This window comes from Barbus barbus (assembly GCF_936440315.1).
Source record: "Barbus barbus genome assembly, chromosome: 47".
Classification (NCBI taxonomy): Eukaryota; Metazoa; Chordata; class Actinopteri; order Cypriniformes; family Cyprinidae; genus Barbus; species Barbus barbus.
The window spans coordinates 13159998-13177457 of NC_136725.1; the positions used below are offsets into that span (position 1 = coordinate 13159998).

At 35.4% G+C, this 17460-nt stretch overlaps 1 protein-coding gene across 1 annotated transcript in view; it reads right to left on the reverse strand.

Moving 5' to 3' along the window:
- kcnip1b (Kv channel interacting protein 1 b) overlaps positions 1–13574 on the reverse strand; it is a gene marked incomplete at its 5' end in the record, with an annotated part of 38082 nt that extends 24508 nt beyond the window's left edge. Inside the window, one exon of the mRNA XM_079411083.1 lies at positions 12715–13574. Within this exon, the coding sequence (XP_079267209.1) occupies positions 12715–12802 (88 nt within the window). The remainder of the gene's footprint in view (positions 1–12714) is intronic.
- Between the last annotated feature and the right edge of the window lie 3886 nt (positions 13575–17460).

The window sequence follows — 17460 nt, forward strand, 5'->3', positions numbered from 1 at the left end:
GATGAATGGGAACGCTAATAAACATTTTGACAAATTAAATTGAAATGTAATGTTAGGCTGGCAATGACTTCATCTTAAATGTTTAATTTCAACTAGTAGTTTGGATGCAGCATTATACAAAATCAAGTTACAATTTAAGAAATGCTCTAATTAATATGATAAGATGCTCTTATAACAAAGTGAGCAGTATTTTAACAGGTGTGCAGTTCATTTATGAAACAGAAGGGGGCAGCATCTTACACATAATCTACTACAGAGCCTCTGTGTTGTCAGGCAGTCGTGCTGTGCAGCTGCAAGTGAACATATTGATATAAAGTATAAACTGCTAATGAGCTGTCACAGTTTTCCAATGTAATCCAAGTGCTTCTTTACATTCACTGCATGATCATAGACCTGACTTAATGGTAGAACTGACTGACATTTATATGGTCTACAGTTTTGATCTATAAGAAGTTCATTGTAAATTATGGATTTTTTTTTTTACCCATATAGTTAGAGTTTCAGCAGATGAGTTCATAAAATAAACACATAGGTGCTTTCCTGTAGCTGAAATAGTAGAGCATGGCGCTACCAATGCCAAGGTCATGGGCTTGATTCCCAGGGAAACAAGAGCTGATCAAATGTAAAAACTGTAACTTGAATGAAATGTAAGTCGCGTTGGATAAAAGTGTCTGCTAAATGCATAAATGTAAATGTTATACAATTATTATTATTTTTTTTAAATCACATTCATATGTAGGAAGAACATCATTATTTCTCAGCGCCTGCCTAAAAATACCATATGCCACATTTATCTCCATGGAAACCATCTGCACAACCTTAACACAGAAGATTTATATATTTAAACTCTTAAATAACCTTTGCTGAAAATAAATATGTGCCTATAATCAAACTGATGCACAGAATTGTTTTGATGCAGTATCGCAGGAGACATATTCCTTTCACTTCTTGTACGTGCCAGTTTTGTTTGGTCTAGCATGTTCGGTCTCCATGTACTTCCTTTAAAAATCCTTTAAAGTTCATCAGATAAGCATTATTCATCCCTCCAGCCAGTGGCAGACCCAGTTAGAGGTCACATATCTGCCTAGAGCGGTAAAGAGTCACCTGGTCTTCCCTCACGTGTATTTCAGTGCTATAACAAAATAAAAATGCCAGGTCCAAAGGGCATTTACGTTGATAATGATTTAAAGGAACAACGCTAGAAGTCATTTGTTTTTAAGGAAACTTGGCAATATTGATAACAATGCCAGTCTATTGGTTTGAAGTTACTAAATTTGATTATAGCCTACTCATTGCAAAGAAACCGCAAATTGGAGACCCACTTTTAGCAACAACACATTAAACAGGCCCTGTCCCGCCTGAAGTACTGCTAGAAAGCCTACTAGCAACAGTGCAGTGACTAGCAGAGACAAAATCGCTGTCAGCGTGAATGGCACTTATCCTGCTATTCTGATATGCATTGGTCTCATAACTAAATGATTCGTAATGTTTTTTTCAGGGGCTCGTAAACTCCTCAGCAAGCAAATCTGAACTGACAACGATCGCCTCGGTAAGAGCTGTGCAACATCGACCCGACTCAAGACCTTGTGCTGTGGGTCAGCGCGCATATGACGAGAGAAGGAAATTATAGATGGATGGAGAAACAAAGAGGGAAAGTGAGAGTGAATGGAGGAAGTGTCGTGAAAATGGAGGAAAGATGGGTAAAGGAGGAGAGATGGAGGGGAAGACTGCGAGAGATGGATAGGGATGCTGGGGATAAAAATAAACTGCAGGAGGAAGTAGATTACATAAAACAGGACGAGCGATTTAAAAATTAAAGGTGGAGACGTGCACGGTCAGCTTCAATCTGCTGTTAAAAGGAGAGGGAGACAAAGACAGAGAGGCAGAAGGAAAGAGATAACGTAAAATACCCCAAGTTAGAGTTTCGTAGTAGACGTTTATGTTCACTCTGCAGGGAAGAGAAAGAACTGCTGCCAACCAGACAGTCTGTGTCTTCACTCCAGTGAGTTTAACATCTGGCCTCTGCAGCAGTACATCTGGCCAGGCAGCATTTTAACAGCTGTTTCTTAGACTTTAGTCTCAGTGGATACTCTGTGAGAGTCTCATATGAACCGATTCTTACTTTAGTGAAGAATATGCGTAATTTTGAACAAATCTGCTGAAAAATGTCCCTGAAAGAGAGCCAAATTGTCCTTTTTGAAGATGTTCTCATGGAAAAGTGGTCTTAAATTATGAAAATGCTAATTATATAGTAACATTTTTTTTAAATGTTTTTGAAAGAAGTCTCTATGCTGCGTTTATTTGATCAGAAATACAGTACATATATATATTTTCAAAATATATACTGTATATGTGTGTATTTATATATACATAATAAATATATAGTGAACACACATTTACTACACGAACAAAAACTTTTGTATGCGATTGATCGCAATTAATCATTCGACAGCACTAAATAAATATTTATATATATATATATATATAAAATATACATGCCAAATATAACAAAATATTTTTTTTCTGGGGCAGGGGAAGTTTAAATTTAAACTAACCAGCCAGCAGCAAGTTCTTAATGTTTTGCCCAAGAGACAAGCAGCAAGAAAGGGGAAAAGGAGGCGTGTGTTCATAGCTAAATGTTTCTATATTTTTGTGTGTGTGTGTGTTTGTGTGTGCGCATGTGTTTGTGTTTAAAGAAAAGGACAGAAAGGACGGCAAAAGAGCAGAGAAAAAGGTCGTACGTCAGGAAGAAAGCTGATGCTATTTCTGGAGAGAGTTCAGTCCAGGTGTTTCTGAAACAAGTGCGTCCAAGTGTGTGCCAATGTGCGTGTGTGACCCTTGCAGAGTGCTGAATGCCTCTGCGTCTGTGGATGTGTGTCTGCGTGGCTGCCTCTGTCACGAGGCCGGACTGCAGGTCTGCCCTTCCCCACCAGAGGTCGGCCACGTTCTGTCATGATACGTGCAGAGAATGAGGCGAGAACTCAAGTGCAGGGGAATGGTGAAGTTTTAATAATAAAAAGAAACAAAACAGAAACATATGTCATATGTTCTTGGTGCAGTAAGTCATGTCTGTTTTCTAGTCCTCGTTTTTGCATTGCTCTGTCAGTCTGTTTTTCCCCTCGGGGTAATTTATGTTTCTGTTTTGTTTCTTTTTATTATTAAAACTTCACCATTCCCCTGCACTTGAGTTCTCGCCTCATTCTCTGCACGTATCATGACAGCCTCTCCCTCCTCAAACTCTCACAGACTTCTCAACACACCTCCGAGACGCTGCAGTCAGGTGGACTTTGCTCTCGTACACATGCAGTACTGTTCCATTCTCATATCTTCTGGCTTCAGCTTATCTTTCCATTAAAAGTCAATCAAAGGGCCTCTGTTAAAATCAGCCAAGGTAACCATGGTTGCACATGCATGAAAACCTCAGTTTGCTTGTGCAAAGCCTGTACTCAGAAAGATGGTCACCAGGTTTTGTTCAGTTAAGATGAAACATGCTGCATTGCATATTAAATTAACGTTGTTTGAGCAAACTACATAATGTTTATTATGTACTTATGTACTCTGACTTAATGCAGTTCTTAATTGTGAGAAAGAATTTGCATAAAAATGACTTTTTGATAAATTAGAAATATCCTCCCAAGATCAAACAAATAAAAGAATACTTTTTTTTTTTTTTTTAACAAGTGAACTGCAAATGGATTAAATTATGACAAGATTATTTTTATTTTCGGTTGGAATATTGGGGGTATAGCCAATATGTTTATATAATAACATGTAATTTGATACAATTATGCAGTATAGTAAGACAAAATAGGAAAATAATATTAAAAGTATTATTATCATTTGCTTAATGGACCTTTCTAATTAAGCCATCTATAGGTTAATTTCCCTTAAAGTTTAAATACTGTGACTGTTTGTCTTTAAAATGTTTGGTGGCACTAGTGGTGCAAAAATTATTCACTGCAAATGTTAATATCTTTTGATGCTGGTATGATAATACTACCATATAATTTAATACTGTTATAGTAATAATATTATTTTTTTTCTGCAGTAGTCAATAATACTTTAATACTCTATTTAATTTAGGTCTATATATTTGTATTAAATAATTTATATTATTATATGTATATGGGTGTTTCTGCAACTACGGGCACTTTTGACTCTCCAAAACCGAAAAAAACCATTAAAAAAAAATCAACTTTTGTAATTTTGTAATTTTGAAAGTCTGTAATACATATAAAGAGGTCAACAAAATTGCATGGAGTCATTAAGATTTTAATCTGGAACATGTTTTTTTTTTTTTTTTTACTCTTCTTCTTACAAAATGTCCTTACCGCAACGTTACAATAACATTCATTATATTCTTTTTTTTATTTCTATAAAAACATAATATATTTTAATATCCTAATATATCAACATTGTGACCAGAGTTGTGGAACATGAACAAAAATGGTGTTTGGACCTATAAATGCTTCGCAATTTTATATTAAATCACATTAATCATTAATTATATTTTTTGTCAAGGTGTGTAATGACACTGTGAATATATTTATAAAGCATCATAAGACAAATTTGAACATAAATCTAAAATTTCACTACTGGGACTTAAAAGTGCCCGTAGTTGCAGAAACACCCATCTACACTTCCAAAAGGTCATCCCAGCAAACAAATACTTCTTTCATAATTTACTCAATTTTATGTGGTTATAAACATTTAACACTTTCTTTTTTTTCTGTAGAACAGCAAGTTATTTTTAAAGAATGCTCAAGAAAGAGCACCATAAATATGAATACACATTGTGATATTTCATATTTTACAGGGTGAGTTTGAATGTGTGCAAGTGACGGCTGTGGGGATGTTTATCATTAAATATTGATTTAATTCATTTAAAACAAAACTTCATATCACAATAAAAATGGAAGAAAAATTGCTCATGTTATTTTGAGGAGTTAAATTAATAGAAAAAAGGTCATCATAAAATTATTTACAGTGAAGATTGGGAAAATAGCACACAATTCATGTGCACTATTGTTTTCTTTCTTGGAGCTTGACTGTTTCAGGTCACTATCTTATACTGTATGGAAAAAAAACACCTTGGGCATTCTTCAAAATCTCTTTTGTAATTCCTTAGTAGAAAGTAAAAAAAAACAAACAAACAGGTTTCAAAAACACAATAGTGGTTGGTCATTTTGGTATATTAAAATAGCATATGTCCACTCCAATGCGCAAAGCTGGTTGTCAAGTGGATATATATACAAAAACTGGTTCAATCTGCAGTGTATTTTCCAATTCCAATAATGGACTGGAGTGCAAATCTCACTCTTGTGCACATATGAATACACATGCAAGCACACAGGAGTTCATTCTCCCACACACATACAAACACATGCTAATTCAGGTGTATTTTTTAAAGGTCATTAAAAGGCCATAAAGATGTCAGAGTATGCTTCAGTCTTTTTTTCTCTCTCAGCCTCTTTTTCTCTCTTTTTTAATTACTTTTTGCCTTCTTTAGATAAAAGGAAATATGTTAGAGGTTGGGCCCTGCTGGTATTGCCTGTGTTATTGCCGCAAGTTATTATGAACCTCAGACACACACACACACACTCGTATTATCAACAGCTCAGCAGGAACTGGAGGCCGAGGTGGAGGAGGAGGACGTGAACAGGCCTGAATAAATTCGGGATGTTGTGAATGTTTCACATCTAATGTTACATTTACATAAGATGATGCTGAGAGAAACATTTGGCACATCCACAGCAGCTGGAGCCAAACCGAAACAGAATCACTGAGAAAATGCCTGAGTCTGAAAAGAGACTGAATTTCAGCGAGTGACAGAGAAGGAGGTAAAAGAGAAGGAGAAAATGTGCGAAGGAGGTGTGGGAGAGTTAAATTGCATTGCTGTCGGACAGATGGTAGGGAACTAGTGTCAACTAAAGAGTTTGTCTGAAACCAGATGGAGAACGAAAAAACTTTTCTGGAAACAAGTAAATAAAAAATATATATCACATTAGATCACTGCATAATAAAGTACACTGACTAATCTTAGTTTCCATTACAATTTATTTGTCCAATTTGTGAAAAGTTAATGTCTAAACCTCTCAAACATTTTTAGTTTCACTACTACAAATGAAAAATTATTCATTCCGAAGTGTACGTTTGTATATTTCTAGATGTGTAGTACCTTCAGAGGGGATGATTATCATTCAATAACATGTATTTTGCTCAGTGTTTCACACAATATTATTGTATCTTTTTAGAAGATTTTGGATATGGCATGCAAATTCTATTATGATACATTTATGGCGTTTTGTTTTAATTTTGAGCTTGACAAATCCAGTCCCTTTCATTTTCATTATAATGAAAAGAGCTGTGCTGAATACCCTTCAAATATTCACCTTTTGTGTTTCACAGAAGAATGAAAGTCATACAGGTTTAGAAACAACATGAGGGAGTCAATAATTCCAGAATGTTCTTATTTTGGGTGAACTATCCCCTTACTGTAATGAGACACTGAATAACTGAGTCACTCTCCGAAATCTCTTTCCCATTTTCTCTTTGTGTGTGTGTGTGTGTGTGTGTGTGTGTGTGTAGTATATCTTTGTCTGCACTGTTCTGAAATGTTCTGTTTAGAGTCCTCAGGCAATTGGACTGTGAACACTGTATCAGCACCTCAGACATGACAGGAGAGGTCAAGCTGTAGATGCAGACAGATGAAATCTCTCCTCAATTTAAAGGGATAGTTCACCCAAAAATGAACATTCTTTCATTACTCACTCACCCTCATGTTGTTCCAAACTCACAAGACCTCTGTAAATATTCGGAACACAAATTAAGATATTTTTGATGAAATCTGAGAGCTCTCTGACCGGCAGGGATTGTAGGTGGGGGGAGTGAATGTCTCTCCAGGGGAAGCGCTCTCTCCACCCTCAATACCACGACTGAGGTGCCCTTGAGCAAGGCACCGAACCCCCAACTGCTCCCCGGGCGCCGCAGCATAAATGGCTGCCCACTGCTCCGGGTGTGTGTTCACGGTGTGTGTGTGTTCACTGCTGTGTGTGTGCACGTTGGATGGGTTAAATGCAGAGCACGAATTCAGAGTATGGGTCACCATACTTGGAAGTATGTCACTTCACTTCACTAAATACAAAATGCAGTATTGAAACAATGATTTCATTTATTAAGGGAAAAAAGCTGTCCAAACCTGCCTGGCACTACTCGAAAAAGTAATTCTGCAACAGCTGCAATCAAGCATTTGTGATATCTGGTAATGATTCTTTCACATCACTGTGGAGGAATTTTGGCCCACTCTTCTTTGCAGAATTGTTTTAATTCAGCCACATTGGTGGGTTTTCGAGCAAGAAAGGACTGTTTAAGGTCATGCCACAGCATCTCAATCGGATTTAGGTCTGGACTTTGATTTGACCACTCCAAAACTTTAATTTTGTTTTTCTTGAGCCTTTCAGAGATGGTCTTGCTGGTGTATTTTACAATCATTGTCCTACTGCATAACCTAAGTGCATTTGAGCTTGAGGTCACAAACTGACGGCTGGACATTCTCCTTCAGGATTTTCTGATAGAGTGCATTGCAATTCATCGTTCCATCAATTATGGAAAGTCGTCCAGGTCCTGAAGCTGCAAAGCAGCCCCAGACCATCACACTACTACCACCATGTTTGAATGTAGGTATGATGTTATTTTTATGAAATGCAGTGTTGGTTTTACGCCAGATGTAATGGGACACACACCTTCCAACAAGTTCAACTTTTTTCACATCAGTCCACAGAACATTTGTCCAAAAGTCTTGAGGATAATCAAGATATTTTTTGGCAAATGTGAGACAAGCCTTTGGGTTCTTTTTTTGGTCAGCAATGGCTTTTGCCTCGGATCTCTTCCATGGATGCCGTTTTTGCCCAGTCTCTTTCTTATTGTTGAATCATGAACACTGACCTTAACTGAGGCAAGTGAGGCCTGCAGTTCTTTAGATGTTGTTCTAGGTTCTTTTATGACCTCCTGGATGAGTCGTCATTACGCTCTTGGAGTAATTTTGGTAGGCCAGCCACTCCTGGGAAGGTTCACCACTGTTCCAAGTTTTCTCCATTTGTGGATCATGGCTCTAACCGTGGTTCGCTGGAGTCTCAAAGCCTTAGAAATGGCTTTATAACCCTTTCTTGGGTTTCTATAGGTTGTGGCATGATGTGGTACTCTTTAAGCATGCTTCACTTTGTCAGACAGGTTCTATTTAAGTGATTTCTTGATTCAACAGGTCTGGCAGTAATCAGGCTTGGTATTGGCTAGTGAAATTTAACTCCGCTTTCTAAAATAATGTGGTTAATCACAGTTCTTTCATGATTTAACAGGAGGGGGCAATTAATTTTTCACGTAGGGCCAGTTAGGTTTGGACAGCTTTTTTCCCGTAATAAATTAAATCATCATTTAAAAACTGCATTTTGTATTTACTTGCATTATCTTTGTGCAATATTAAAATTAGTTTGATAGTCTGAATCTTTTAAGTGTGACAAATATTCTGAAAATAAAAAAAGGAAGGGGGCAAAAACCTTTTCACGGCACTGTATGTCATCCCTCTTTTTTTTAATGCCCTTTGCCAGATAAACCCTCAACCTGGTACAAAACTCCAAGTGCGTCTGCACCAATATTGATTCCTCCAATCACAAGGGTTTACATCAGCTGTTGTATGGATGTACTGTGCACTCTCATGTGTGCTACAGTTCTTCTACAGAGAACAGGGAAAATGCGCAGCATGTCAAGGGAAGTTGGTAGGATTGATCGACCCTGTACTCTTTTAAAATGTCAAATGCTCTTTCTCTTTTCCCCAGAGGCTCATTCTATTGGAGCTGTAAAACTGCAGTAACACCAGCATAGCCATGTTGTCACTCGCAATCACACACACACACACACACACACACACATATATATATATATATATATGCCCTGCACTTAAACAAAACACTTACACCCTGCCATGTGCTTGACTGACCTTGTCACTTGCACTCACAGTTGCTATTGGTAACAACAAAACAGCTTCTGATTGGGTGTACATGGGCAACAGTATTTCTTCCTGCAATATTCTTCATCTTTTCCTCCAGTCATAGGAAGAAGGCTGTGATGGAAGATGTGGATGCAGAATATGCCAAATATGCAGCATGGACAGAAAGATGAATGTGTAAAATATAAGTGTGTAAAATAATGCATTTTTTAGTGCAGAACAGTAGGGAAGGCTTAGAAATTCATGAAATTCAACATCAGATTATCTGCTCCTGCAGGGATGAAGAGTTATCATTAACCCGTTAATGGTTTGACTGAGGTAAATTGCAGTCAGCTAGAATAACCATAATGGATGTATACAGACTCTCTCACACTCTATTCACTGAGCTTTCATTACATACGACACTAGTTCATTCCAAAACAAGGCTGTTTAGCCTTATGTGACTCTGGACCACAAAACCAGTCATAAGGGTCAGTTTTTTTCGACGGTTTGTTAGGATCGGACAATATTTGGCTGAGATACTACTATTTAAAAAACTAGAATTTGATGGTGCAAATAAATCAAAATATTGAGAAAATCGCCTTTAATAAAGTTGTCAAAATGAAGTTCTTAGCAATGCATATTACAAATCAAAACTTAAGTTTAGATATATTTACATTAGGAAATTTACAAAATATCTTCATGGAATATGATCTCTACTTAATATCCTAATGATTTTTGGCATAAAAGAAAAATCAATAATTTTGACCCATACAATGTATTTTTGGCTATTGCTACATATACCCCAGCAACTTAAGACTGGTTTTGTGGTCCAGGGCCACAGATGACAGAAGATGACTTGGGAAACTATGGGATCATTTGGGAAAATAGTCATTTTTGGTTCTGTTTTGTATGAAAGTAATTATGTATGGTTTGTAAAGGTAATTGCAGCTTTTTATCTCACATTAGATTTTCACACAGAGGAAAAAAAGTCAGAATTAAGTGATATAAACACATAATTGTGAAACGCAAACTCAGAATTAAGGGGAAAAAGTCAAAATACAGAGTTTACATCTCGCAATTCTGATTTTTTTTCCTCAAAATTCTGATTTTACATTTGACCGTTTGTTTTTTTCCGCCACAGAAAAAAAGGTAATTGCATCTTTTTATTGCGCAATTCTGACTTTTTCTCAAAAATGTTAGATTATATTTCACAATTCTGCACAAAAGTCTTAATTGTGAGAAACAAGTCAGACTTAAAAAGTCGCAATTACCATTTTTACTTTTTTTATTGTGTGGAATGGGGTTCAATAGTTTTGTACTTTTCTATTTAAAATTCTATAAATATCCTACTCTGGTATTCTGTTCCTTTCTACTAAAGATTCTCTTCAAAATTCTATTCTATTTTATTTTGTTTGCATTCTTTTTTCTACTCTGTTCTGCTAACTATTTTATTCTGTTTAAGATTCTGTTCTATTTTAAGTTTCCATTTTCTGCTGAAGATTCTATTCTATTTAAGATTCCATTCTGTTCTTCTGTATAGAGAAGAACAGAATTTAGAGTTATTCTATTCTATCGCGCTAAAATGTAATTGTTCCGTTAAAGTTTTTATTCTATTGTACTACATTCTGCTAATGATTTTATTCAGTTCTGCTATATAATACATTAAGATAAGTATTCTATTTTAATCCATTTAAGATTATTTTATTGTGTTTAAGTTTCCAAACTATTCTAATATATAGATTCAATCTATTATTCTCTATAGTGAAGAATAGAATCCATGCTGTAGATTTAATTTTATTAATGATTTGTTCAACTGTTGTCCTATGCTACTTTAAGTATTCTGTTGTATTCTGCAAAAGATCGTCCCGTATTGTATTGCATTGTATTCTGTTCTACTCTAAATGAATCTTTAGCAGTTCCTCCAGGGTGGAAGGGTTATCTACTATTCATCTGCTTCTTTATTTATTTTTATTCACACTCAGAGCTCAGAGCACACAAATACAATATTTGAGTCACAGCTTCCTTTCCCAGCTTTAGTGCACTGTGGTCTGCTATAGTGGTCTAGAGAGACTGGTTTAAATTCTATACTGTGGCTCCAAATCCTCAATATCCTCTTTAAATTAACTTCCTACTCCCCTGTGTATAGGAAGAGTATCTATCTGTGAGGAAGATATAATGAAGGAGTGTAGAGATAGTGGGGTTCATCATGCAGTGCACGGTGAGGTTCCGGCTCTCTGCACTCAGTGACGGCAGATAAACAGCCACTGCTTGGTTCCAGCATCTCCACGGGCCCCGTCGGCATGGAGACGAACCATGCAGTGCTTTTTCTGCTGACGCAGTGCTATGGTACTCGAAAAACAGAGGAGATAAGAGGGATGAAAGAGAGAAACGAAGATCATTGCCAAACTAGGAATCCAGACCAAGAAAAAAATAAAAAGAAAGAAAAAAAATTATAAAAAGAGGATTTTTCCTTTGGAGTCGAGTTGAGGTGTAAATGTGTGCTCATGAAAGATTCCAGGTGAAGCGTGACAGAGTGAGGTGTTGGAATTCCATTCTAATATTGGCACATCTTACTATTTGGCACTATGATAAACAGCTTGTAATATCAAAAGAGAAACAACAGACAAAAAAAGCGAATACAATCAATGTGAATACAGGTAAATTGGGACACTATACAAAATTTTGCGTTGTTTTAAAATATGATGCCAAATGGCTCTTGTCCCCAGAAATAATACCAGTTTAAATAGCTAAATTTCTCCTCTACACTATACAAAGGAAAAATGAAGGAATATTAAAAACAATTACATTATATTAAAATAAAATATGTTAATGAAGTGTCTTATTTAAAAATTAATATATATATTAAAAATATTATTAAAACAAATACTTTAAATACAAAATAGAATAACAACATTTATATTATAGAAAAAACAACATGTATTAAATATAAGGATATTAAAAAGTTTTACAGTTAATATAATGTAAAAACACTTATGAATATAATATTTATATTAAATACATTATAATAATTATATTCAAAACTTTATATGGAATACAATTAACATAAAATATTTATATTCAATAGTAAATACATGCTATAACAAAATGGTAAGTATAAAATAAAAATCTAATAAATATGAGCCTTATACTGAATATATTACAGTATTTTTACAGTAAATATAATATTTGTAATAAAACTTCATTAAAATGAATCAAATACTTCACCAAAAATCTAATATATATTTTTTTAAATATATTGAAAATTATTTTAAAATAAAATATCCATTAAATATCATTCTAAAAATAAATAAGAAATATTAAAATCATGTACGTTATCGTAAATACAACATTAAAAATTTTATACTGACTATATCATTAAAACACAATTTTATAGCCAATATTAAAAACTAAAATGTTATTAAATATAATGTTAATAACAAATACTGAAAAAATATAATATTTAAATATTAAAGTAGTATAATATATATATAATATTACAGTAAAATACATTAATCTGATATTTAAAACAACTTTATTAAATATATTGAAAAAAGAGATACATTTATGATAAATGTAATATTTAAAAATGTTTCAAATATATTGAATATAATATTAAAAACCATATTTGAAAAAATATATATAATTTGTCCCACTTTACCTGTACTTACCATTTTAAACAAGCTTGTTTCCTTTTTTTTTCTTTGAGTGTGATGTTAATGCAGGTGTCTTACCTTTGCTTAGGGTTCCTGAGACGAGCCTCTGAAAGGACTGAATGAGCTTTAGCACCCCCTGTCTGCAGCGGCAGGTACAGCCAGCCATGATGAGAGAGGATCCAAGGGTGCACAGACAGCCCCTACAACAGCCTAAACACTGCTTTCACCAGCGGTGCTCACAGACGAGACGTACGTCCCATACAAGCCTCTCCGTGGCCTCCAGAGTGCTTCTCACACTGCCTCTTGCTCGTCCAGTCTCACAAGAGCTGTCCAAGAATGAGATGAGCAGGATGCCCAGACAAAACACACACACACACACACACACACACACATGCACACACACACCTTTCACCCACTGTCCTCACACACACTCACTCACACATGCACAAACACACACAAGATGCTCACAAAGCGCCTTAACCTGTTTTCCTCTTCTTCTGTGCCAACCGTTTGAAGTATAAAAGAAGAGTTGCTGAAACAGCCGACTGCTGCTGCGAAAGTTAGAGGGGGAAAAGTTGGTGAGTGCTGCAGGCTCAAAGCTCAGAGACTGACCTGATGAATTATTAAGTGGATGGCAAGAGCCCGCTACTGCGCTACAAGGACTAAGAACTGCTCGGAGGAAGTTGAGTGTCCATGGAGACAAAAGAGTGGCTTTCCTTTTGCTTGATGATGCTTCTCCTGGTTACGCCTCTGCCTCTCTCTTCCTCTAGTTCCTCTTCCTCTCTTCCACACAATAAGAAGTGTGTGTGTGTATGTGTGTGTGTGTGTGCTTGTGTGAGTGTGTGGTGTGTGTTGTGGTGAGAAGTCTGTGGTCCGCTGCAGCGTTTCCGACTGCTCTGTGCTGCTGGACAGATCCCTGCAGCATAAAATTGAAGACTACTGCTCTCTCTCTCTCTCTCTCTCTCTCTCTCTTCCTCTCTCTCTCACACTCACTCACTCACTCACTCACTCACTCAGGAAGCATCTCTTGCACACCTCTCACACTTGCCTTGTAGTAGCTGAGCTAAAACATATTAGAATCTATTCAATTGTAGTGTTTTCTGTTTTGCTCTGCTCTATTTTTCTCAAGTGTTTGCATTAGATTCTCTTCTATGCAAGTTTCTATTTATTGTACAACACTCTGTTGTAATCTACTCCATTATGTTAAGAATATATTCTATTATACTGCATCATAATATAGTGAAGATTCTATTCTATTATATTAGATCTATATTATTCTGTTACGTTCTATTCTGTTCCATTCTAGTAAACTTAAAGATAATTTTTTATTTACTCTCTATTAAATGTATTCTATTCTATATGATATTCTATTTTGTTTAAGATTTCTTTCCATTAAAAAACTGCTTCTTCTGCTATATTTCTATTCGATTCGATTCGATTCTATTCTATTTCGTTTTGTATGTCATACTATTATGTTAAAGATCACATTCCATTAAGGATTTTTCTGCTCTATTTTGCTAGATGCTATTCTATTAAGGTTTCTATTCTATTCTAATATTCTGCTACTTTCTATAATATTATATACTCTACTTTTTTATTCTATTAAAAACTCCATTCTTGTTCATTCATTCATGCTCTATTTTTAGATTATATTAACACTTCTATTCTATTCTGTCAAAGATTTTATTCTATTAAAACTGTATTCTTCCACTTATTAAAACTTATTCTATTCTAAGTTTCTATTCCACTCCATTCTATTTTATTATATTGTATATGCTATTCTATTTTGTTTAAGATTTCATTCCATTAAAAACCTGCTTCTTCTATTCTATTCTATTCTATTTTCTGTGAATGTGCAAGACTTACGATTACTCAGCAATTTGTCAACAATAAGAATGACAGAAAACAATAAAACTGTTTGTGCTACAAACCACCGTGTTTATGATTAAAGTTATAAATTATGTAGTATGATGAAAAAATACCAGTTTGGAGTATCGAGTATTGGAGTATCGAGTATCGACTCTTTCTTTTTTTTTTTTTTTACCTTAAAGGTGCCATAGAATGAAAAACTGTCTTTACCCTGGCATATTTAAATAATAACAGTTCTGTACATGGAAATGACATACAGTGAGCCTCAAACACCATAGTTTCCTCCTTCATATGTAAATCTCATGATTAAAAAAGACCACTGAAAAACAGGCGAATCAGAACATAACACCGACTGTGACGCAACAGTCAGGATCACTACGCCCCCAACATTTGCATAAACCCGTCCTTGTTCTAAGCCGGCCGAACCATCAGAAGCTCTGCAGGTATTGTAAATAAACAAGCGCAGACAACAGCGAAAATAACAAAATAAATTTTATGTTCCAGGCCGTGCAGGGGGTGTGAAGTGCAGGGATGGGTTGGTGTCTGTATTCAGAAAGGCACAGAAAGCAAATAACGCGAGCCACTAAAGGGACATGGTTAGCTCCTTGCTAGCGGTAGCCTGTTACAGTACATAAGATTTCACTCTCAGTAAGGAGAGATGAGGATGATGGCGAATGACTTACAGATCCTGAGCACCACTGACAAGCATCTGATCTTGAGAAATGTGTGGGAAGTACTGTTGCTCCATAATGTAAACATAGTTTGTGTGATCGCGTCTCTTGAAAGTGAAACTATAACGCGATCGATGGATCGTTCACAAGCAGTTTCAATGCCTCGCATATTAATAACGGCTCCCTGATGCCCGCGTTTTATATACAGTATAATTACCCGACGATATAACTGCGAGAGAAAGTATTTAAATATATATTTTCCTCCCTGTGCTTCCTTCTTGCTGATGAGCCGTACTGTGAAACAGCCAATCAGAGCAGAGCTCAACATTGAGCAGCACTGTGAAACAGCCAATCAGAGCAGAGCTCATTATTATTCATGACACTGCCAAATAAGCCAATAACAGACCGTTTCATTCAAGGGAGAAATCCTAGGGTTGTAAATGGACATGTAAAATAGTTTCTGGAGATTTTTTGCCCTTACCTAAGCCACATACCTTCTGTGTAGATATCAGAGAACAATTTAAAATACCGTATCAATGCATTCTATGGCACCTTTAACAAGGCTATATTTCATGTAAAATTTTGAATCTTTTGACATATAGATTCTTGATTTGAGAATATCATTTATGTTGTATATTGTATAATATAGCTTGTTTAAAATATCATTGGTTCCACCCCTAAAGTCCCACGCACAAGCCATTCCAACTTCTCGCCCTCATTTATCATGCTTGCCCTGGCTGAGGGGAACCCAAAATAGGCAGACAGAAGAAGAGGAAAGTGAGAGAGAAAGAAGGAAGAGGTAATGAGAAGTGACAGCTGTGATAGATGGCAGGATGATGCTGGAGGAATGAGACAGATAAATATAAAAGGAAATATGAAGGAAAGATGCAACGCAAAGAGATATGAAAAGATTTGGATGAGCCACTGTTTCTCTCTTCTCCTGAGAAAAATACCCCCATAATCTCAGGAGATTTCAACAATGTCTCAGACTGTGCTCAGATGTGCCAAGATACCAAGTCTGTAGTCAAAGGAAGAGTTCTCAATATCAAGTTTTCTTCAATCAAAACAAACTGTGCATTGACATCCTCATATATACTTTGTCAACAACTATATAAATTTTCTTCTAAGAAATTTTAAAAGGCACATCTGATGATACCACAATGAAATAGCTGAGAGCTTCTTGGAAACAACAACCTCAGAGATATAAAAATGTACCTTTAGGCAACATGAAGCAACATTTTTTTTTAATGTTGTTTTAAATATAGCGGTAACGTGATAATTGAATATTTGTTTCTTTGTTTGAATTATTTCTGCCAGTGGGAGGTTTGTAAAGGTTAGGTTTAGCAGGTCCTCGGAGCAGATGCTTCTTATTCTATTAGACATGCTCAGAAAAGCCCTTTTATGTCCTGCATTGCATATTGCAATATTTTTGGACTGTGTGGGTGGAAGTGCAAAGTGGATAGAAAGCGAGCAAGACAGAGTGAGAGTTTTGTTTTTATTGATTAGGAGATTTACATAACCGAAGTAATAGAATCTCAACAGTCTTCAGTGTCTAGATTTCCTTTTATATTTCAGTTCTGCTTCTGCAAGATTCTGAATCTTTTATAAACATAGATTAAAATAAAACCATTTATTCTTGTGCCTAAAACAATAAAAATGGTTTCTCACATAATTATGCAGAAACATGCACATATACTGCAAAAATGAAGCACTCACAATATGCAACAATATCGTACAAAGATGTGCTTCAGTTCTGCAGGTCTGACATCTCCAATTCTGTTTGTCGATCACTTTGCAAACTGCTGGATGCTTTTGTTTGGGGTGCATTTAGTCAAACTGCATTTGAAGAGTCACAAATGATATATGCAGAACAAAGCATATTGCGTATATGTAAATGAGTATGTATGTGTTCTTGCATAAGTGTTTAATGCATGCTTATTTTATGCATATTTTGTTCTTTCCTCTTTATTTGAATACATATTGAATAGCAATACTGATATCTCGACCAGGACAATTGATCATCATTTAATACAATTGCATATTAGAATAATATAGAGTAAAATAATTTATAATGAAAAAAAATCCATCAGTTTAAAAATAAAATAAAAATAAAATTATATAAATATTTGATTTTATATTTATTTTTTGGTATAAACTGCTTAGTGTCGCTTGTTTGCATTAAATAATAATAGTAAAATTGTATATGTAGAGAGAGAGAGAGTTTATATTTAGTTTTTTTTCTGTAAATGCTCAATCTCATTTGTTTGCATGAAATAATAAATAA